The sequence below is a fragment of the Microtus ochrogaster genome, chromosome 19 (genome assembly GCF_000317375.1).
Source record: "Microtus ochrogaster isolate Prairie Vole_2 chromosome 19, MicOch1.0, whole genome shotgun sequence".
Lineage (NCBI taxonomy): Eukaryota > Metazoa > Chordata > Mammalia > Rodentia > Cricetidae > Microtus > Microtus ochrogaster.
In genome coordinates, this window is record NC_022021.1 from 54,464,476 (window position 1) to 54,481,881 (window position 17,406).

General features: G+C 41.6%; 1 protein-coding gene across 1 annotated transcript in view; it reads right to left on the reverse strand.

Annotated features, from left to right (window-relative positions):
- Window positions 1-2,388: 2,388 nt before the first annotated feature.
- Ndufaf2 (NADH:ubiquinone oxidoreductase complex assembly factor 2) overlaps window positions 2,389-17,406 on the reverse strand; it is a 118,631-nt gene continuing 103,613 nt past the window's right edge. The window contains exon 4 of the mRNA XM_005356771.2: window positions 2,389-2,703. Coding sequence (XP_005356828.1) covers window positions 2,461-2,703 — 243 coding nt within the window. The 3' untranslated portion in view covers window positions 2,389-2,460. The remainder of the gene's footprint in view (window positions 2,704-17,406) is intronic.

Genomic DNA, 17,406 nt, shown 5'->3' on the forward strand with positions numbered 1-17,406 from the left:
TAAAGAGGTCTTGAGTTTTTGTCCTTTTTGAGGGAGGAGTGATTAAGTTATGTATGTCATGCAGGGTAAGGCTTCAAAAGATGCTGAATTTCAGTCATAATTAACTGTGCTACAAACAAACAGGCTAGTGTTTCCCAGGACTCATGAGTGCTGTTATCTCCAGGTTATTGGCTCCTGGTTGGTCCCACTTCAGCTCTAGGCACTGGACTAACTCAGTATTTACTTATGATAGGCGATCTCGATTGTACTGTACTATTATGATATGTAGAACCCTACTGGTCTCCATGGGTCTGCAGAGCCCACAGTTTGGGGGTCACTAATTTCACAGAAAGTCAGTAAAGATTGTTAGGATTGGAGTTCAAGTACTGAAGCAGAAGATAAATAACTCAGTTACCCACTAAAACTGAGGTTTCTTTGGTTTTAGTAATTTAAAGGTATGTATTTAACTAAAAGTCTGGTTTTCTATAATTTCTCTTAATGTGGCAACTTTTTATTTGATGTAAGCTCTTATTTCTCCAGCTTTCTCAAACAAGACCGTGACTTTATACACGAGATCAACAAATATTTAAAATATTAGGGGGCATGGTGAGTGCTGGGTGCAAGGCAGTGGCCACTGTGAGGTTTGGGATTCTTCAGGAATTCCATCCTTTATCATTTACTGTTGGAAGAACTGGTTATCCATAATACTTTTAAAAAGAAATGGCTGCTTGTCACTTCTGAATTTCTGAAAACTAAATGCAGCTGTTAACCCTTTCATGGCTAGAAACAAGCGATCCTGAGGCTGTCTAAGCATTTTGCCAAAATGGTAGAGGAAATCTACTTCAGAATGGTTGCCTTTAGTGTCTGCATCTGGATATAGGATCACTCTGGTCTATACTTAGTTGGAATAAATATTTAAGGCCAAGGTCTGCATTTTCAAACAATAACAAACAATAACGGTCAGAGTTTTGAAAATGAAACTCAGACAAGTTTCTTTCCTTCACAATTTCTGCAAGTCTCAGCGATTTCCAGTCTCTACATGCCTTTTTTCAAAGAATATAAACAGTTTGAAAAGTCTGGTTTAAATAAACTCAGGTTTATTTTAAATAATATGTTTAATGAAATAGAATTAAAATCAATACAATGGTAATTGGTTCAAGGTTAATTAAATAAGTGAGCACTTTCCATGTTAGTTAAAAATGGATTATGATTATTTCCTTAATTTTTTATTTTTTGAGATTATAATTACCCTTCCCTTTCCTCCTTCTAAACCCTCCCATACCCCACAAACTCCATCCTCTGCCATCTTTCAAATTCGTAGCCTCTTTTTCTTTGTTACATACATACGTGTGTACATATGTGTATGTATTCCTATATATATGCTCACTCCATATAGTTATTTGTGTGGATATACTTCATATATAGGTATAGCTAGGACATATGATTAAACCCTGGAATCAGAAGCATTTTTTCTGTGTTTTAAAAGTTTGCATAGTGCTAAGCCCATCATTGCATAAGTATCCTACATACATTTTAGCAGAGAAAGTGAATTTAGCTCTTAAGTATATACTTAAGGAATATAGTGTTCTTTTGTTAATGTGAACATTTTCACTTGAAGTCTTTTAGTCAAAGCTTAAAATAGGTTTAAGTCTGTCTTGAAAGATAATAAGCTTTGAAGTATTCTAATATAGCTAATTAAGAAATGAAATACGGCAGGCAAGCTATTATTTAATATTTAAATTCTACTTTGAATGCTTCACAGCTAGGTGTTTGTTTTGTTTTTTTGTGACAGGGTTTCTCTGTGTAGCTTTGGAGTCTGTCCTGGCACTAGCTCTGTAGACCAGGCTGGCCTCCAAACTCAGAGATCCTCCTGTCGCAGGCTCCTGGGTGCTGGGATTAAAGGCTTGCGCCACCAGCACCCTGCTACAGCTAGGTGGTTTTTAAAAAGTAGGAAGGCAGTTGAGGCCTGGAGTGCCAACAGAGGCAGGTGGATCTCTGAATTTGAGGCCAGTGTGGTGTATACAGTGAGAACCTGTCTAAAACAAAACAGGAACCCAAGGCACAAGATAAATAAAATTATATCTTATTTATCATGTAGGAGATTCAAATGACTTCCTACATCACACACCATCAAACCTAGTACTTTTTATTAAATTTTCTTTGAGTCACATGTTCTAAGTTTTCTTTTTGAAGTATGAATCCCCTCCCTTTTCTCACTTGTTAGCAGCTGTGGGAGCCCACTGTTGTTCTCATTATCTGTGGTGGTTCCTTGAACCCAAGAACCTTACATGTACCTGAATATTTACAGTGGCCAGCATGGTAATCCAAGGAGGGAAATGATGAGTAAGTCAAGTGTCACATAAACATAAAAACTCAAGCTTTGTGGATCACAAGAAATACAAAGTGATCAACTTTAAACCTTTGTTTTATTTGTTACAATAGCCATGTCCATATAAATGAAATGACTTTACCACAGTGTATTCATTGATTTTGTCTTTTGTCATCTGGCATCCAGGATCCTGGCTGAAAAGTTTTCCCAGTGCTGGTGGGAGCCACTGAAGGTTCTTCCTTCCCAAAATATGGAGCAGAGGCATGTCCTTTAATCTGAATTGCAGGTGGAGGCAAGAGTTCCTCGCTGGTTTCTTTACCGAGTTTATCTTTTTCATAAAACTCTTTGCTTTTTGCTTTAATTTCTTGTCTGTATTTTTCATTCTTTAGTATTTCCTGCACATACACATAATTGGGAAACATGATTAAAATTTTAGTTTACAAAATTCAAAGATTTCAAAATACTAAAAGATACTGCATTACACGTGTAGATACGCATAGGCTACATGAGAACCCGAATCACTCCCCTAAATGGTCAGGTGTCACTACTGCCCAGCCTTAGGGCTACATCAGTGCTGCTGCTCCACTGCAGAGGAAGAAGTGTAGGGTACCCTAGAGCGCTACTCCAGCCTGCTGCTCCTGTATCCTGGGAATTAACATGGGAATGCTACATTTCCCTTCTCTAGGGCCAGAACCAAGCCCTACTGTGTGGTAGCTGGAATATAATTGGTCCCTCCCCTATAAGCTCATAGGGAGTGGCACTACGTGTAGGTTGCAATACCTATGGCCTTGTTGGAGGAAGTGCATCAGTGTGGGGGTAGGCTTTGAGGTCTCATATATTCTCAAGCCATGCCCAGTGTCTCATACCATTTCTTGTTGCCAGCAAGTCAAGATGTAGGGCTTTCAGCTACTTCTCCAGCCCCAGGTCTGCCAGAATGCTCCCACCGTGATGATAATGGACTAAACCTCTGAACTGTCAAGGAGTCACCCCAATTAAATGTTTCCTTTATAAGAGTTGTTGTGGTCGTGGTGTCTTTTCAGAGCAACAGAAACTGTAACTAAGACCCCTACCTACTTCTTTGTCCCTAGAGTAGTCTAGTGGAGGACAGGAGCCGAGTCCAGCGTGTCCTAGACACTGCTACAGATGAACTTCACTACTGGAAATGCTTCCTCAAGTCAGTGCGATTTGTAGTAAGCTCTGCAGCTTTGCTGGATCTAGGTTCTATACTACAAATTGTAATGAATCTGCTGTTATTGTCTTCCACTGAATACAAGAATGTCCTATCTGAACAGCATCATTACATGCATGACTCAGAAAAAGCAATGAGATCCTTTAGGGTAAGAAAGCAGAATGGGCATCCTCCACATGAACAAGAAGAAACAAGAGTGCAAGGAAACGGGGTAAGAAAGACAATTGGAAAGCCATAGGGCACAGGGAAAGGAACGAAGCACCCACAGGTCAAGTCTGGCTCCCTGGAAGGGCAAGTGTGATGTTAACTGGGAGAGTGCAGACAGCTTCCCCAGCACTAAAAGACCAGCAGTTACAGTTACAGGGAAACCCATGATTCTTATAAGCATTAAATTCACCATAGGGATTCAGTCTGAAACTGACCCCAGCTCTGCAGCAGCAAACTAGCTTTAAAAAGAAGTCCCCACAAAAGTTTTGTAATGAGCGATCGTCTAGAGAAGGGTCTGTTGTTAGGGACTAATTACTCTGGGGGTCAGAAGACATGGACAACTGTAATGTAGGGTTCCCTGGAACACCCTGCTGCATTGGCTGGGTGAGCAAACAACCATGGTGCTGTGGAGTAATATGTTCAGATGGGTTACATTTGTTTCTGCTGTGGGACATTTGTTTAATGGTGCAAAGATGTGTTGCATTCGTTTATGCTGCATTTGTTTAACTCTGTGAAGCCGCGTTACTTTGCCTGCCTAAAACACCTGATGCTCTAATAAAGAACTGAATGGCCAATAGTGAGGCAGAAGAAAGGATAGGCGGGGCTGGGCTGAGAAAATAAATAAATAGAAGGAAAAATCTGGGAAGAAAAAGATGGAGAAGAGGGAAAAAGGAGAGGAAGACTGCAGGGGTCAGCTACCCAGCTACACAGCAAGTCATGGAGAAAGAAGGAAAAAAGGTATACAGAAATAGAGAAAGATAAAAGCCCAGAATAAGCCTCCGTGTGCATGATTTATTTGGGAGCTGGGTGGTAGGTCCCCAAAAGAGCAAAGAGTACAAAAAAGATAAATAAACACAGAGTCATGGAGAAGTGAGATGAGTTCACCGCAAGAAAGCCCTTAGGACATTTAAACAGTCAAGAGGGGGAACTGTGGCAGGTCTGGTGTAGGTGTTTCGATCTGTAGCAAGAAGAGAGAGCAGGTGGATATGGTTTACTGTGGAGACCATCTTTGAAAGCAGGACTTGCTTATATGGCTGCCCCTTTCTGGCACAGAATTCACTGGTTGGATGGCCTGTTCTGAGCATCAGGGGACCTGGGGACTTGTATGTTTGCTATGGATGGGGGCACAGACTGGAGCACACGAGCATTTAACGCTGATGCTCATGGAGACTAGCAGTGGCACCCATGTGTGTCTTGAGTGAATACAACCTTTCTTGTGCTGTATTGTTCAACATCTGGCAGGGTTCAGGCTACAAGACATAGGAGCCCCAAAGTGACCAATTTAGGAGGAGAATGCCAGGAATCCTCCAGATCTTGGGAATGGTGTGAATATCCAGATGTATACAACCAGAAAGAACCTATCCATATCACATTACAATTAAACTGAAAAGCACAGAACAAAGAATGAACACTGAGTGTTGCAGAAGTACCGCTTACTTTTAAAGTCAAACCCAGGAGAGCAAGAGCAGCTTTCCCAGTAGAAACTAAAGGCCAGTAGGGCACAGAAGACAACCAGACTGCTACGGCAACAACGTACCCTTGAGAATCAATGGAGAAATGGAGAGAAGCATACACTGAAAAGACAAGACATGACTACAAAGCCAGCATCTTGGAAGATACGTACGTAAACGAATCAATCCCACAGATAGAAAAGCAAGCAAGATAAGCACAATTGCAAGTACAAATGTAATGAACAACAGACTCGGAGATTAATTTTGTAGACAAACCTCTTACAAGGGAGAAAGAAGTGGACACAGATTATTTAGAATCAGATGAAAAACAGGATGGGAGAAACCAGCCAACAATACCTTTCAATAAGAACTCCGAGCATAAAGGTCTCAACTCCTGAATTAAAGGAGATGGGGTGAGTGGATTAAAAAAAACAAAGAATCTGTCGCCTGTAAGAAATTTATCTCATTAACAAAACAACACAGAAACTGAAAGGATGGAAAGTGATATTCCAAGCAAAGGAATGTGAAACAAAGAGGGAGAGACAGCTGCATGTTCCTACCTGACGAAACACACCTCATGCCAAAATTAGGAGACAAAGGACGTCACTACATAAACCAATATACCAAGAAGATTAATAATGGTACATATATATGCATCAAACATTAGCACCACACAATAAAAAGGGAAAGAGAAGCCCCAATTCAGTAAAAGTACGTGAGACTAATATTTCACCACTAGATTATGCATATGAAAATATCAACAGAGTACCTCAGAGTTAAGTTACACTACAGACCAAATAGACTCACTACACAGCTACAAACTATCCATTACTAAAACATACTTTTCAAAAACAAACTATGTTTTGAGTCAAAAAGCAAGTCTTAAAAATATGGAATGCTAAAATTCCTGCATCTTATGAAATCATAGCAGAATGAAGACAGAAATCAACAGCAAAAGAAACAACAGCAAGTAATAAATGCAGGAACTTGAGTAAAGCTTCTGAGAGTCCAGGGAGATGGCTCGGGGGGAAGGGCAACCCCTGGCCTATCTGGGGGAAGGAGAGAACCAGCTCCTCCTGTAAGCTGTCCTCTGACCTCAGCTCATGACCTGTGGCATGCACGCTCCACAAACAAATAAATGGAGAAGTAAAGAAGTGTACTTAAACAAACACCTTTGAACAAAGAATGGGTCACTGAAGAAACCAGGAGGAAGGTAGGAAAAATCCTGTCAAATAAAAATCATAACACACCAGAATTTGTAGGCTATAAATTAAAGCAGTTATAATAGGGCCGTTCATACCACTGAAATCTTATGTTAAAAAATAAAGTGACACCAAAACAGGTGTCAAATAAATAACCTAATGATACATTTCAAAGTCTCTGAAAAAAAGGAGAAATTAACTCCCAAATCAGAGAAAGGAAAAGTGATAATAGCACAAAAGACTAAAAGAAAAAGATTTAAAAATTGACAAACCCGAAACAAAGTAAGGAAAAGAAAGGAAGAGAAGATCCGAGTAAAACTGAAGGCAAAGGTGGCAGCAGTGCATCAGATCAGGTACCCCTGAAACCCAGGATGAGGATCCGCCTGTAACGTGAGCCATGTGCCGATACACTGGGCAATCTAGGAGAAATGGACAAATGGCAGACAATGCAACCTATTAAAGGCAAAATAATGTTGATAAACATAGACAAAGACATTCCTAAAAATAGTCCTCAGTTGACTCATGAATAAAATGGAGATACGGGTACTAGGGTACTATTTTTTCTGATGGCAATCCTAAGGAAATGGCTGCTGGGTGGTGACAGTATAAAAAAGAAAGTTCATGCTGATCTCAAAATAGTGATTGTTTATTCCTCTGTACTAAAACAAAACAAAACAAACACCAACTTCTACCCCCCCCTCCCTTTTAATTCTTGCCCTAGGGATTAAGCCTAGGGTGCATGCATGCTAGGCAAATGTTCTACTGTGCTACAACCCTACTCTATCCTGCTCCTTTTTCAAACAATGAAGGGTAATGCAATCTTCAAATTTCAGACCAAGATGGTGCAATTAGTAGCACACTGGTCTACACACACACAGAGACACACACAGACACACACACACACACACATGAAGAAAACTGTATAAAATGTAATTAAACTTAGCAGTGGGGAGTGCCCAGCTATGACATTGGAAAGGTAAGGGATCAAATGAGGTAATCCCTGTGTCACCCAGAAGCCACGTGTGAGGTCGACCCCATTCTGGGAGAGTGACCTGGAGTCTCGTGGTGTGAATAGCTGAATAATAGTATTCCATACCCAGTTCAAGGAAAAACCATGCCAACAGAGAAGACAGAGTGAACGCTGTCAAATCTGTAGGCCACGTTGTTTCTTTGTTTATGAATGACCAGTATGTTGCGATCACTCTCATCTGAACAGGCAGCAGAAGTTTTTCAGCTATAGCTACCATGTTTAGGTTTGTTAGTGGAGTCTTGTTTTGGTGAAAACTAATAGATCCATCAGGGTTTCCTATTGTTTGAATTTATAACTTATTTTATATGCCAAAATTATAACATTAAATGTCATTATTGAGGATGAGCTACAAAAGCAAAAGAAAACAGCCTGAATGCCTTCAGGATGCTCACCACCTAAGACAAAAATACAACGGCTGTTTTCCTGGTCTGATTCGTTGACGTGGACTCAAGCTCCCTAAAGGTGCTCAAGCCCTTTGTAATACCATTACTTTGCTAAGAGTCTTTGGGTAGCATACTCAATGTTGCAAATTGATACATAAATCATAATGCCAAAAAGCTTTTAAAGTTTTTTAAAGGCTTAAATATGCACTCATTCCACGAATATGCCAACATATAGCTCAGTCACAGACATTAGGCACGTATAATCAGGAAAGTTACCTCACTTCCATCAGTCTTTTTCTGTGAAATTCTAGTACAGAAGCATTTTCCACAATGCCAAGGAAATCAGCTCTATCATACAATTACGGCTATAGGAAATCTTAAGTAAAACAATCAGGAATTTAGACTGTTAAAGAGAGGGAAAACAAATGGCAGAATAGATAAAAGGTCCCCACAAGATGTGTCATGAGAAAAGCAAGCGAGGCAGTGCAAAGCTGAGCCTGGGAACAGAGCTGCACGATGTGAGGGGGATTGAGGAAGCTCTAGGGTGAAGGCTTCGCTGACTTGATGGGTTCAGCTGTGGATAGGGAAGGGTTAAGAAATATCTAAGTGATTATTTAAGTATTATCCAGAGTCTTCTACTTCAAGCTCTTCTGTCTCTGAGAGCACAGCTAGTAAGGGGTGCAAATGAACAATTCTGAGTCTATACTATTAAGCAGATTTGAGTATTTAAGTGCAGGTCTAAGTACCCATACAAGAACACGGTAGAATACCCAGTAACAAGGGAAAGTATATACAAAGTATTCAGGTTAGAAGCAACTCATTATTATTCAAGACATATATCACTAATTTCTTTTCAATTTGTGTGATATATTATTAAAAAGTAATTGTCTCTATGATATTATTCATGATCCCAAACCCCCAGTCCAGTTTTTATTTTTAAAATATTCCAACTAAGAAACTGAGAATTAGTCTATCATTTTTGGTTAAGGGCGCTTGGGACTGAACCAGGGCCTTGAACATGCTAAACATGCACTCTGCTACTGAGTTACACCTCTGATCCTGCCCACTGTATGCATTTGATCCTGACAGAGCCTATTGTAAGGAGGACAGTTAACTCCTCGCAGGGCTGTCTGCGTGGTGTGGGTTTTTGCCTTGGAGCTGGTCTGTAGTTTAGCAGGTGATATAGATAGGGAAGAGGCCGAGGGAAATGAGACAAAGCCCACAGTGGTGGGACAGGCTAATGATCAGTCTTTTATTAGGCTGTTACCAAGTTTGCTTTGAAATTGCTAGAAATCTAATCATAAAAAAGATAAAGCTAATACAGGTTACAGAATCATACACTTCACATCAGGACCTGAGTGTTCAAGCGCTATGTTCCTAGGGTATCTGTACCTACCAGAACTTGAAAATTCTATGTATATCATACAAAAGTAGGTTCAAATGCAAGTTCAAAAAATACCAACAAATCAAACTGCAGTTTAAATAAATTTAACAACATTTCATTGTTAGAAAGTTTTTTTTTTATTTTATGAATAAACAAGACTTAGGGATCATATTTAGGTATACCACTAGATTCTTCTTATATATATATATTTTTTTTTAAATTTATTTTTGAGACAGGGTTTCTCTGTAGCTTTTTGGTTCCTGTCCTGGAACTAGCTCTTGTAGACCAGGCTGGCCTCGAACTCACAGAGATCCACCTGCCTCTGCCTCCTGAGTGCTAGGATTAAAGGCGTGCGCCACCACCGCCCGGCCCTTTTTATATTTTTTATAGGAACAAATTTGACTCATTTATGAAGTTCAAATTATACTACACACAGAAAATAAGAATGGGAATTTACAAAATATTAATAATTAAAACTGTAATACATCTAATAGTTATTGGTGCTACATATAGGAAAATATGTAAGATAAAAATATCAAGAAAACTTTGGTTTCAGAGAAAGAAATATTTCTGAAATGTTTATACTACTAAGTACACTCTCTGAAATTTATATATTTTAATCTCTTATCAGACATATCCCATAGAGGGATAAACTCAATCTTACCAATTCCATTAGTTTCTTTCCTAACTTAAACTATCATGCTGAGGGATAACTTTTGGTTTAAAATCATATTAAATATTTTAGCATATGAATTATTTCCTTTGAGTTAAAAATCTACAAATACAAAAGGATTTAATCAACAGATTAAAAGTGAAACTTGGCCAGAAGTATGTTTCTGAATCCTTTATCACAGACAGCCACAAAGATGGGAGCATAGTACACTATTAATATGTCACAGAGACCCAATCCTCAACATTTCTACAGTGGGAGTGTTCTAAGCTGAATATGTACATTGGGGCTGTGTGTGGAGGTTGGAATTGGACTCAGGGCCTTGACTTCTACCCCTATATCCTACCCTCTGGGAATTTCTTTTTGAGATCAATTTTGTCACATGGTGAAAAAAATTCATTCCTAGCAAAAACCGTGTTGAAGTCTAAGCTTGGAAATGCTGTTACTTTGTTCAATTACTGTTGGGATGAAACAACGTATTACTAGCTCACCCCTTTGCAGTGTAGAAAGGAAAAGGGGGAGGTACATAGATCCTCCAGAAAGTGTTCTGTGTTCAGACACAAGAAACGGCTTGACATAGTAATCAAAGATCAATTGGTCTCACCCAGATGGTAGGATGAACCGAAGAGTAAATAAGTAAATACGCTCTAGCTCTCAAACTAGAAGGTTAGCACCAGGATGCAAAGAGATCTATCAGACGCAATGAACAGTCAAGGGAGCTATGCTCCAGCAGACGCTGCTCTGCCGTGCATTCTTGCCAATCACTAGTGAGCCTCTGCCAAATCAATGTCACAGTTAATTTATTCCCTTTCAAATCCATTGCAAACATCCTCCGATCAATTATAGCAATGAAAATGTACACTGAGTTTTGTTGTTTTGACATGCTTTCTTGAACTTCCCTTCTGCAACCTCCCCCAAACATCTCTAGTTACAAGAAGTTGATCTTGCTGGTTTTTGTTATAAGAAGGGACAATTGTAAGGTTTGTTTATATTTCTTGCTGGTTAGGAATTTCTGGCACTGATTTTTCTGTCTTTGAACTTGAGCCAGATTAATAATTAAATCTTGAAATGTCACTAAAAAGAGCTAATCACAGAGCTCAAGTCATTAATAGTTTTGTAGTGGTATTTCCTTTAATAAAAGAAATGAACTTCCCCATATACGTATAACCTCTGAGCATAAAGACACCATCATTTAATAGAAAAAGAAACTGAGTGGTTAAACATTAATAGAAAATAATTAAAGTTACTTAGCAGCTTTAGTTCTATTTAATTGAACTGCTCTGGGAGAAGACAAAGAAAATGTTGCTCTCTTTTGTGAAAGGGGGAAGGCTGTAATCCCTGGAAGAAAAGGCAATGTTGGGACTCCATGCTTTCTCCTGAGAGAGGCAGTGATGTGGCAGAGAAGCATAAGCCAGGTGAAGAGAGAAGGCAGCCTCAGTGAGCAGGTGCTAACATTACTGAGTCCTGTGCCAGCGGCGGGAGAGAAAAGGGGCCGTCCTTTCTGTACTGAGAGAGGGAAGAATGAAGGGGAATCAGGAGTCACAGCTTGGGCTCTAAGAAGGCTGTCTCAGAGGTTGTACTCTTAGTACTTGATGCAGGGACAACACAGACTGCTGAAGACACACTCACTCACCCCTGCATTTTCTCCTATGCACTCAGTAAAAAAACCCAGCACCTACACGTCAATGTGACACTGACGTGTTACACGGGAACAGTGGAACTGTCCTTGGAAAAGCTGTGTAAGCACTAACCATGTGGCCATTGCCTAGGGATCCTATTTCCCCATTCACTGGGTCATTCATATATTACAAAGAGCCTACTATGTGCCACAGAGTAGAGTTAAAGGACACCTTTTGTCTTGTTTTCTTTTCTGAGACAGGGTTGCTCTGTGTAGCCCTGACTGTCCTGGAATTCACCCTATGGAATCACAGAGATCAATCTCTCGTAGTGCTAAAGGCGTGTGCCACCAAGGCTGGAAAATGATATGATTTTTTCTCCGTACTCAAAGAACTAACAATCTTGGGGAGAAAGATAAGTACAAATGTATTAAATTGTAGAAAGATCGATCATGCTATTGAGAATAGAATGTTTGGCAAATGCAGAAGAAAAGGTAGTCTCCTGAATATTAACTTCTCTGAGAGGACTAGGTTAGAAATGATGTCTTGGAGAAGATAGTGTTCGAGTCTTAACCAGTCTACAGATATTACTCAGAGAACCAAGAGGAACTAGTCACTGTAGGGAGAGGTGTGCACATGTCCAGAGATGAGGAGGAAGCAGCGCAGAGAGTTCACAAAGAACACAGGACTCAATATGCTGCCTCTTGCAATACAGTCTCAGGACCATAAGGTTTCATTCTGAAAGCATTAGTGAAGAAATTTAGACTTTGAAGCATGAATAGGATTCCAGAGAAAATACAGATTTTTTAATATAAATTTGAATTTCAGATAAACAACTTCTTAGTACTTATGCCCTAAATACTGCATGGGGCAAACTTACACTTAAAATTAGTTGTTTTTTTTTGTAATTAATGTTTGATGGGTTACACTACATTTCTGTTACTTAATATGCAATCATAAATACAACAAACACAACATTTCCATGTTCACTTCATTTTTTAAAAATATGACTATGGCAACTATGCAAATTGACTGAAAGGTGAGAGAGGTGGGGTAGACATGCTGGAATAGAGAATCAGCTAGGGTGTTACCACAGAAATGCAGGCGGGGAGTCATTAGGTCAGAAAGCACACGGTGGTAGTGAGGCAGAGAAGACAGGTCAGTATGCAGCTGTGAGCATGGCATTTGGTTATGAGCCATGGGGAGGGGCAGGCAAGCAGAACCACCCCCATTGCTAAAGGCATGACTGCAGAGCATGCCGTTAGCCACGGCTGGAATGGGAGGAGAGCAGAGGCCAATCTTCAGCACTTTGGAAGGTGAGAGTGAGGCCGTCCTGAGCCACAGTGAGAGAAAGAGGTGCGTGTGTGTGTTCCATGTTAGACACAGCAAACGAAATGTCTATTAGACATCCAGGCTCTCCTACCAAGCTGTTTGCTCCTTTGTGGCCATACCTTCAAACACGTTTGGCCTCCAGTGTTCCAGGGCTCAGGCACAGGCCCTGTTCTTGTCTACACTCCCTCCACAGGTAATTGTTCCTCACGCTGCAAGCTTAAATACCATTTCCATATGCTAAACAATCTCAAATTTATACCTTCAGCCCTGACTGTTACCTAAGGTCAAACTACAGAGCCCATTAGTGTTGGGTGTCTAACAGACAGTCTCATTAAACATGTCCAAAGACAACAAAGGTCACACAACTACTGTACACTTGAATTGGTATCTGCTTCCAGCAACCACTGCCTGGAAGGGTTCTTCACAAGACACTCACAAGACTCTGTGTACAGCTGGACCCAGTGCCGTTCTGCCCATCTCCAGTGTTCGCTGGTGCCTGGCAGCTTTGTCTCATTTCCCTCGGCCTCTTCCCTATCACCTGCTAAACTACAGACCAGCTCCAAGGCAAAAACCCACACCACGCAGACAGCCCTGCGAGGAGTTAACTGTCCCCCTTACAATAGGCTCTGTCAGGATCAAATGCATACAGTGGGCAGGATCAGAGGAAGAGGTGGGAGGTAGGAGGAGTTAGAGGAGGTCCAGCTGGGGGAGCAAGTGCTAGTTGTGAGGATGGCAGGGAGCAGTGCTTCAGTCAGCAGCGGATAACTTGGCTGCCCTGGCATCATTGTGGGTGTCTACAAAGCTATTCCTGGGTCCCCTCCCCTCCTATAGCTACCAGCACTAAATGTCCCACTGGTCAGGATGGGAGCAACTAAAATCTTACCAGCTCTTCAAATTGTTTCTTGAAATCACACTTCTCTCCACTTCTCTTGCCAACAGCATTTCTTGTCTGGACTACAGGCCCCCATACAGGTCTCGTTGGGCCTCTATGATGTAATGTTCACATGGCAGAGGGTAACTTAGTTCCCTCTAACAAGCCTTCCCTGGGTTATTAGAAGTTACGTCAGACTAGCATGTGGCAGATAGAGAACACTCATGAGAGCCTTTCCAGCAGCAGGGGGACTGTGACAAGGTGACTCATGTCTGTCCACGTATGTCAATAGCAGATGGCTACCTTGCTATTGCTTTAAGGGCAGCCTGTCCAGACTCTGCGACAGGCAGGGACACAAAGCCAGGCCACAGGAGCCAGATGGGCAGTCTAAACACTAAGGATCCCAGTGAGGTGGCCAAAGCTTGGCTGGGCCTCCATCAGTGTTCAGCTTTGCGCTGTGTCCACACCGTCTGCTGCAATTCCACCTCGGGCCTGCACCCACAATCAGCCTCCCACAAGGGTCAGGTGACCAGCCTGGGGTCTTCCCCTCTAGCCCCAGTTGCTTCTTGTGTATTCCCCAGACACACTTCACTGGCCTCCTTCTGCCTGGAAGGCTTTTCTTCTAGTTATTCACATGGCTTCCTGAGCCTCGTGGCTAAGGGGAGACCAACACAGCGGAGAGAGCGGCCCTTGGTACACTATGTAATAATTGTTGCGGCCCTTGGTACACTATGTAATAATTGTTGCGGCCCTTGGTACACTATGTAATAATTGTTGCAAGTAAAACTAAGCAGAATGGCACAACCAGAGAAGTTTATGTTCCGCTGTTGCTCTTCCATTCTGGGCTTTTCTTCCTTCTCTAATCTTTATTCAAACAAACAGTTTTCTACATATTTTCCACTTTTTCACAAAAGGCAAGCTCTCCACTTTTCATGGATCGTCTGCACCCATCCACACTCAGCTCTTGGTTGCTTCTCTCACTTGGAACCATCAGGGCACTAACTCCATTGCTACATCTTGTCATCGTTTAGTCGCTGGGAGCCTCCTTGTGAGGCTCCACCATTGCTTTTGTCTGATAATTGAGGAGATTTCTAGAAGCTGGATTGCCAAGGCAGAAGGTAAATATGTGCACGTGCAGTCTGGTGGCAGAAGGCAATGAGTTTCTGTCAGCCCCTCTGGCTCTCTTCCCTTTTGTCCCTCACAGGTACTGCCTAGCACAGGGCCTAGCGAGTAAGATGCAGCCAGCATGTACTTGCTGAATGAATGGATTTGGCTCTGCATGCTGCATGGTATTACACATGCAAACCTAAATTTAAAGACCTAACAATTAAGAATAAATTTATTTCACTGTTAATTAAATTCTGGTTCTAAATAATTCACAGGCCTTTTCTTCATAATGAGAAAAATGCCATATATTCTTGGAAACCAAATGAGATATTTATACTCTTAGGAATTTATATTAGTTTTTAAAAATAAATGTGGCAAAGATGATGCTTTTGAAATTGGGGAAAAATCTACCTTTGTGTACTCTTCAATTGTCAATCATTAAGTATTTGGCTTTCAATATATCAACACGCAAATACAGAGTTCCTACGTTAGGTAAAAGTAGGAAAATTTAATGATCAGCCACCTTCTTAGACCTCAAATATTTCACGTGCCACCCTGCCTAGAGAAACAGGTTATAATGATGGTTATATTCTTTAACCCACTGTGCACTGAGTAATTTACCCAGGATAGTGCATCTGCAATAACAACACAAATGTGGCAGATCACAACATCCATCCCTAGCGCCTGAGACCAATAGGAACATGGCAACAGGTACCCAAGAGCTCAAGAAAGCCTACTGGTATTTCCCAAAGAGGCATAGGTCGTAGGAAAGCATGGGTAAATGACTCTTGGTCATTTAAAGTGGAACTCAGTACACCTACCCCCTATTCAACTCCCCAGATGACAAAGCCTTTCCCGCCCTATAAGAAGACAGAGTAGATAATGGGAAGGGTAGTGTCAGGGGTCACAGATGATCTGTGACTACCCAGAAGTGCAGAGAGGCAAACACTGCAGAAGCTTAACAGTGGCACCTGCCCCGAGCCAGGTGACTAGTGCTGGCAGCCAGACAGCTGGAGCTCCCTGAAGCAACTCTACTGGAGGGAAGTGGAAGTCTCTGAAGGGCTGCATCTGATGAAACTGACTGAAACGATACTCAAGGAGGGATGAAGGGAGAGGAGAAGCAACCACAGTGGGAACTCTTCTCCTCAGAGAAATTGAAGAAACAAGTGTATTAATTAGGATACAGTGACTCCTGACGGCCAGGCAAGCAGGTGTAAGCTTGAATGGGTACCAGTGGAGCTGGGCTTCTTTTAGGATTGGTGCCAGGAGTAAAAGAAGTTCAGGCATGATGTCCCTGATGTCCCATTGATGGAGACTAGAAGCTGAAATAACAAACTCAGATGAGAATTCTCATGGGAGTTGTGGGAGGTAATCAAAATGGTTGATGAGGAGCCGGTGTGGTAGCTCAGTGGGTAAGACTCTTGTCACACAAGCCTGGTGACCCAAGTCCTGTCCCTGGAACATATGTAAGGTAGAAAGAGAACTGATTCCCAAAGCTGTCCTCTGCCTGCCACTTGCTGCCAGGTCAACCTGTGCCCTACCCTTTAAAACAACAGCAGCAGCAATGCGAGACAAAGGAGAAGAGACAAGGCAAAGGAGGGCTCAGCAGATGGATCCTTCCCTATCAAGAGCGCACACTCCGAGCCACGGAGCGCTCTAGATCCTAATGATGCAGCAGGTCCAGACCACAGGATCTGTTCTCGCGAGCCTTACACAGACAGAAACCACAGCTAGGGACTGTACGTAGGCTGATGACTGACGTTGCTGTGTCCTGATTTAATCAGCCAGCCTGCTCTACTACTGCCTAACAAACTGGAAACATAAAGGAAGCCAGTGCTTGCAAAGGAGTAAACCGGACTCTCAATAAAGAAAAACTATGTTTCTTACTTTTCTTTCACTACAAAACAAAATAGCCTTTTTTTTTTTTTTGAGACAGGGTTTTTCTGTAGTTTTGGAACCTGTCCTGGAACTAGCTCTTGTAGACCAGGCTGGCCTCGAACTCACAGAGATCCACCTGCCTCTGCCTCCCGAGTGCAGGGATTAAAGGCATGCGCCACCCCCACCCAGCTCTTTCCCTACAAAATACCTTTAAAAGAGATAAAAGAATCCAAACAAACAGAACTTCCTTTAGTAGAGAACAAAAATCTCTTACACTTTTATTTCTTCTGCTGAAAAGGCCAGAATGCATCACTACATACTTTCCCTTCATGGCCTTTATGTGAATACAAGGTATCTCATTTACAAAAACATTTGTCACAATAAATAAAGCATACACAATGCATACTGTCTCCTAGCTTTTGACTTAATATTCCTCAGATAGCTGTGTGTCCACAGTCAGGACCACAGTATTCTCACTGGTTGCTTCGTAGCTAACATAACTGTGCAGAGGAATGTGGCATATCCAATGAATCACATGCAGGTGCATGTTTACAACACTTCATATTTTACAAATACTACATCTCTGTGTAAATCAGCTCACTTGCCATTCATTCCTTGGCACACCTTCTTAGGACTGGAACGTCTAGGTCAGAAAGTTTTTTGCTATTTGGAAAACTTGTATCTAGTCGGGCGATGGTGGCGCACGCCTTTAATCCCAGCACTCGGGAGGCAGAGGCAGGTGGATCTCTGTGAGTTCGAGACCAGCCTGGTCTACAGA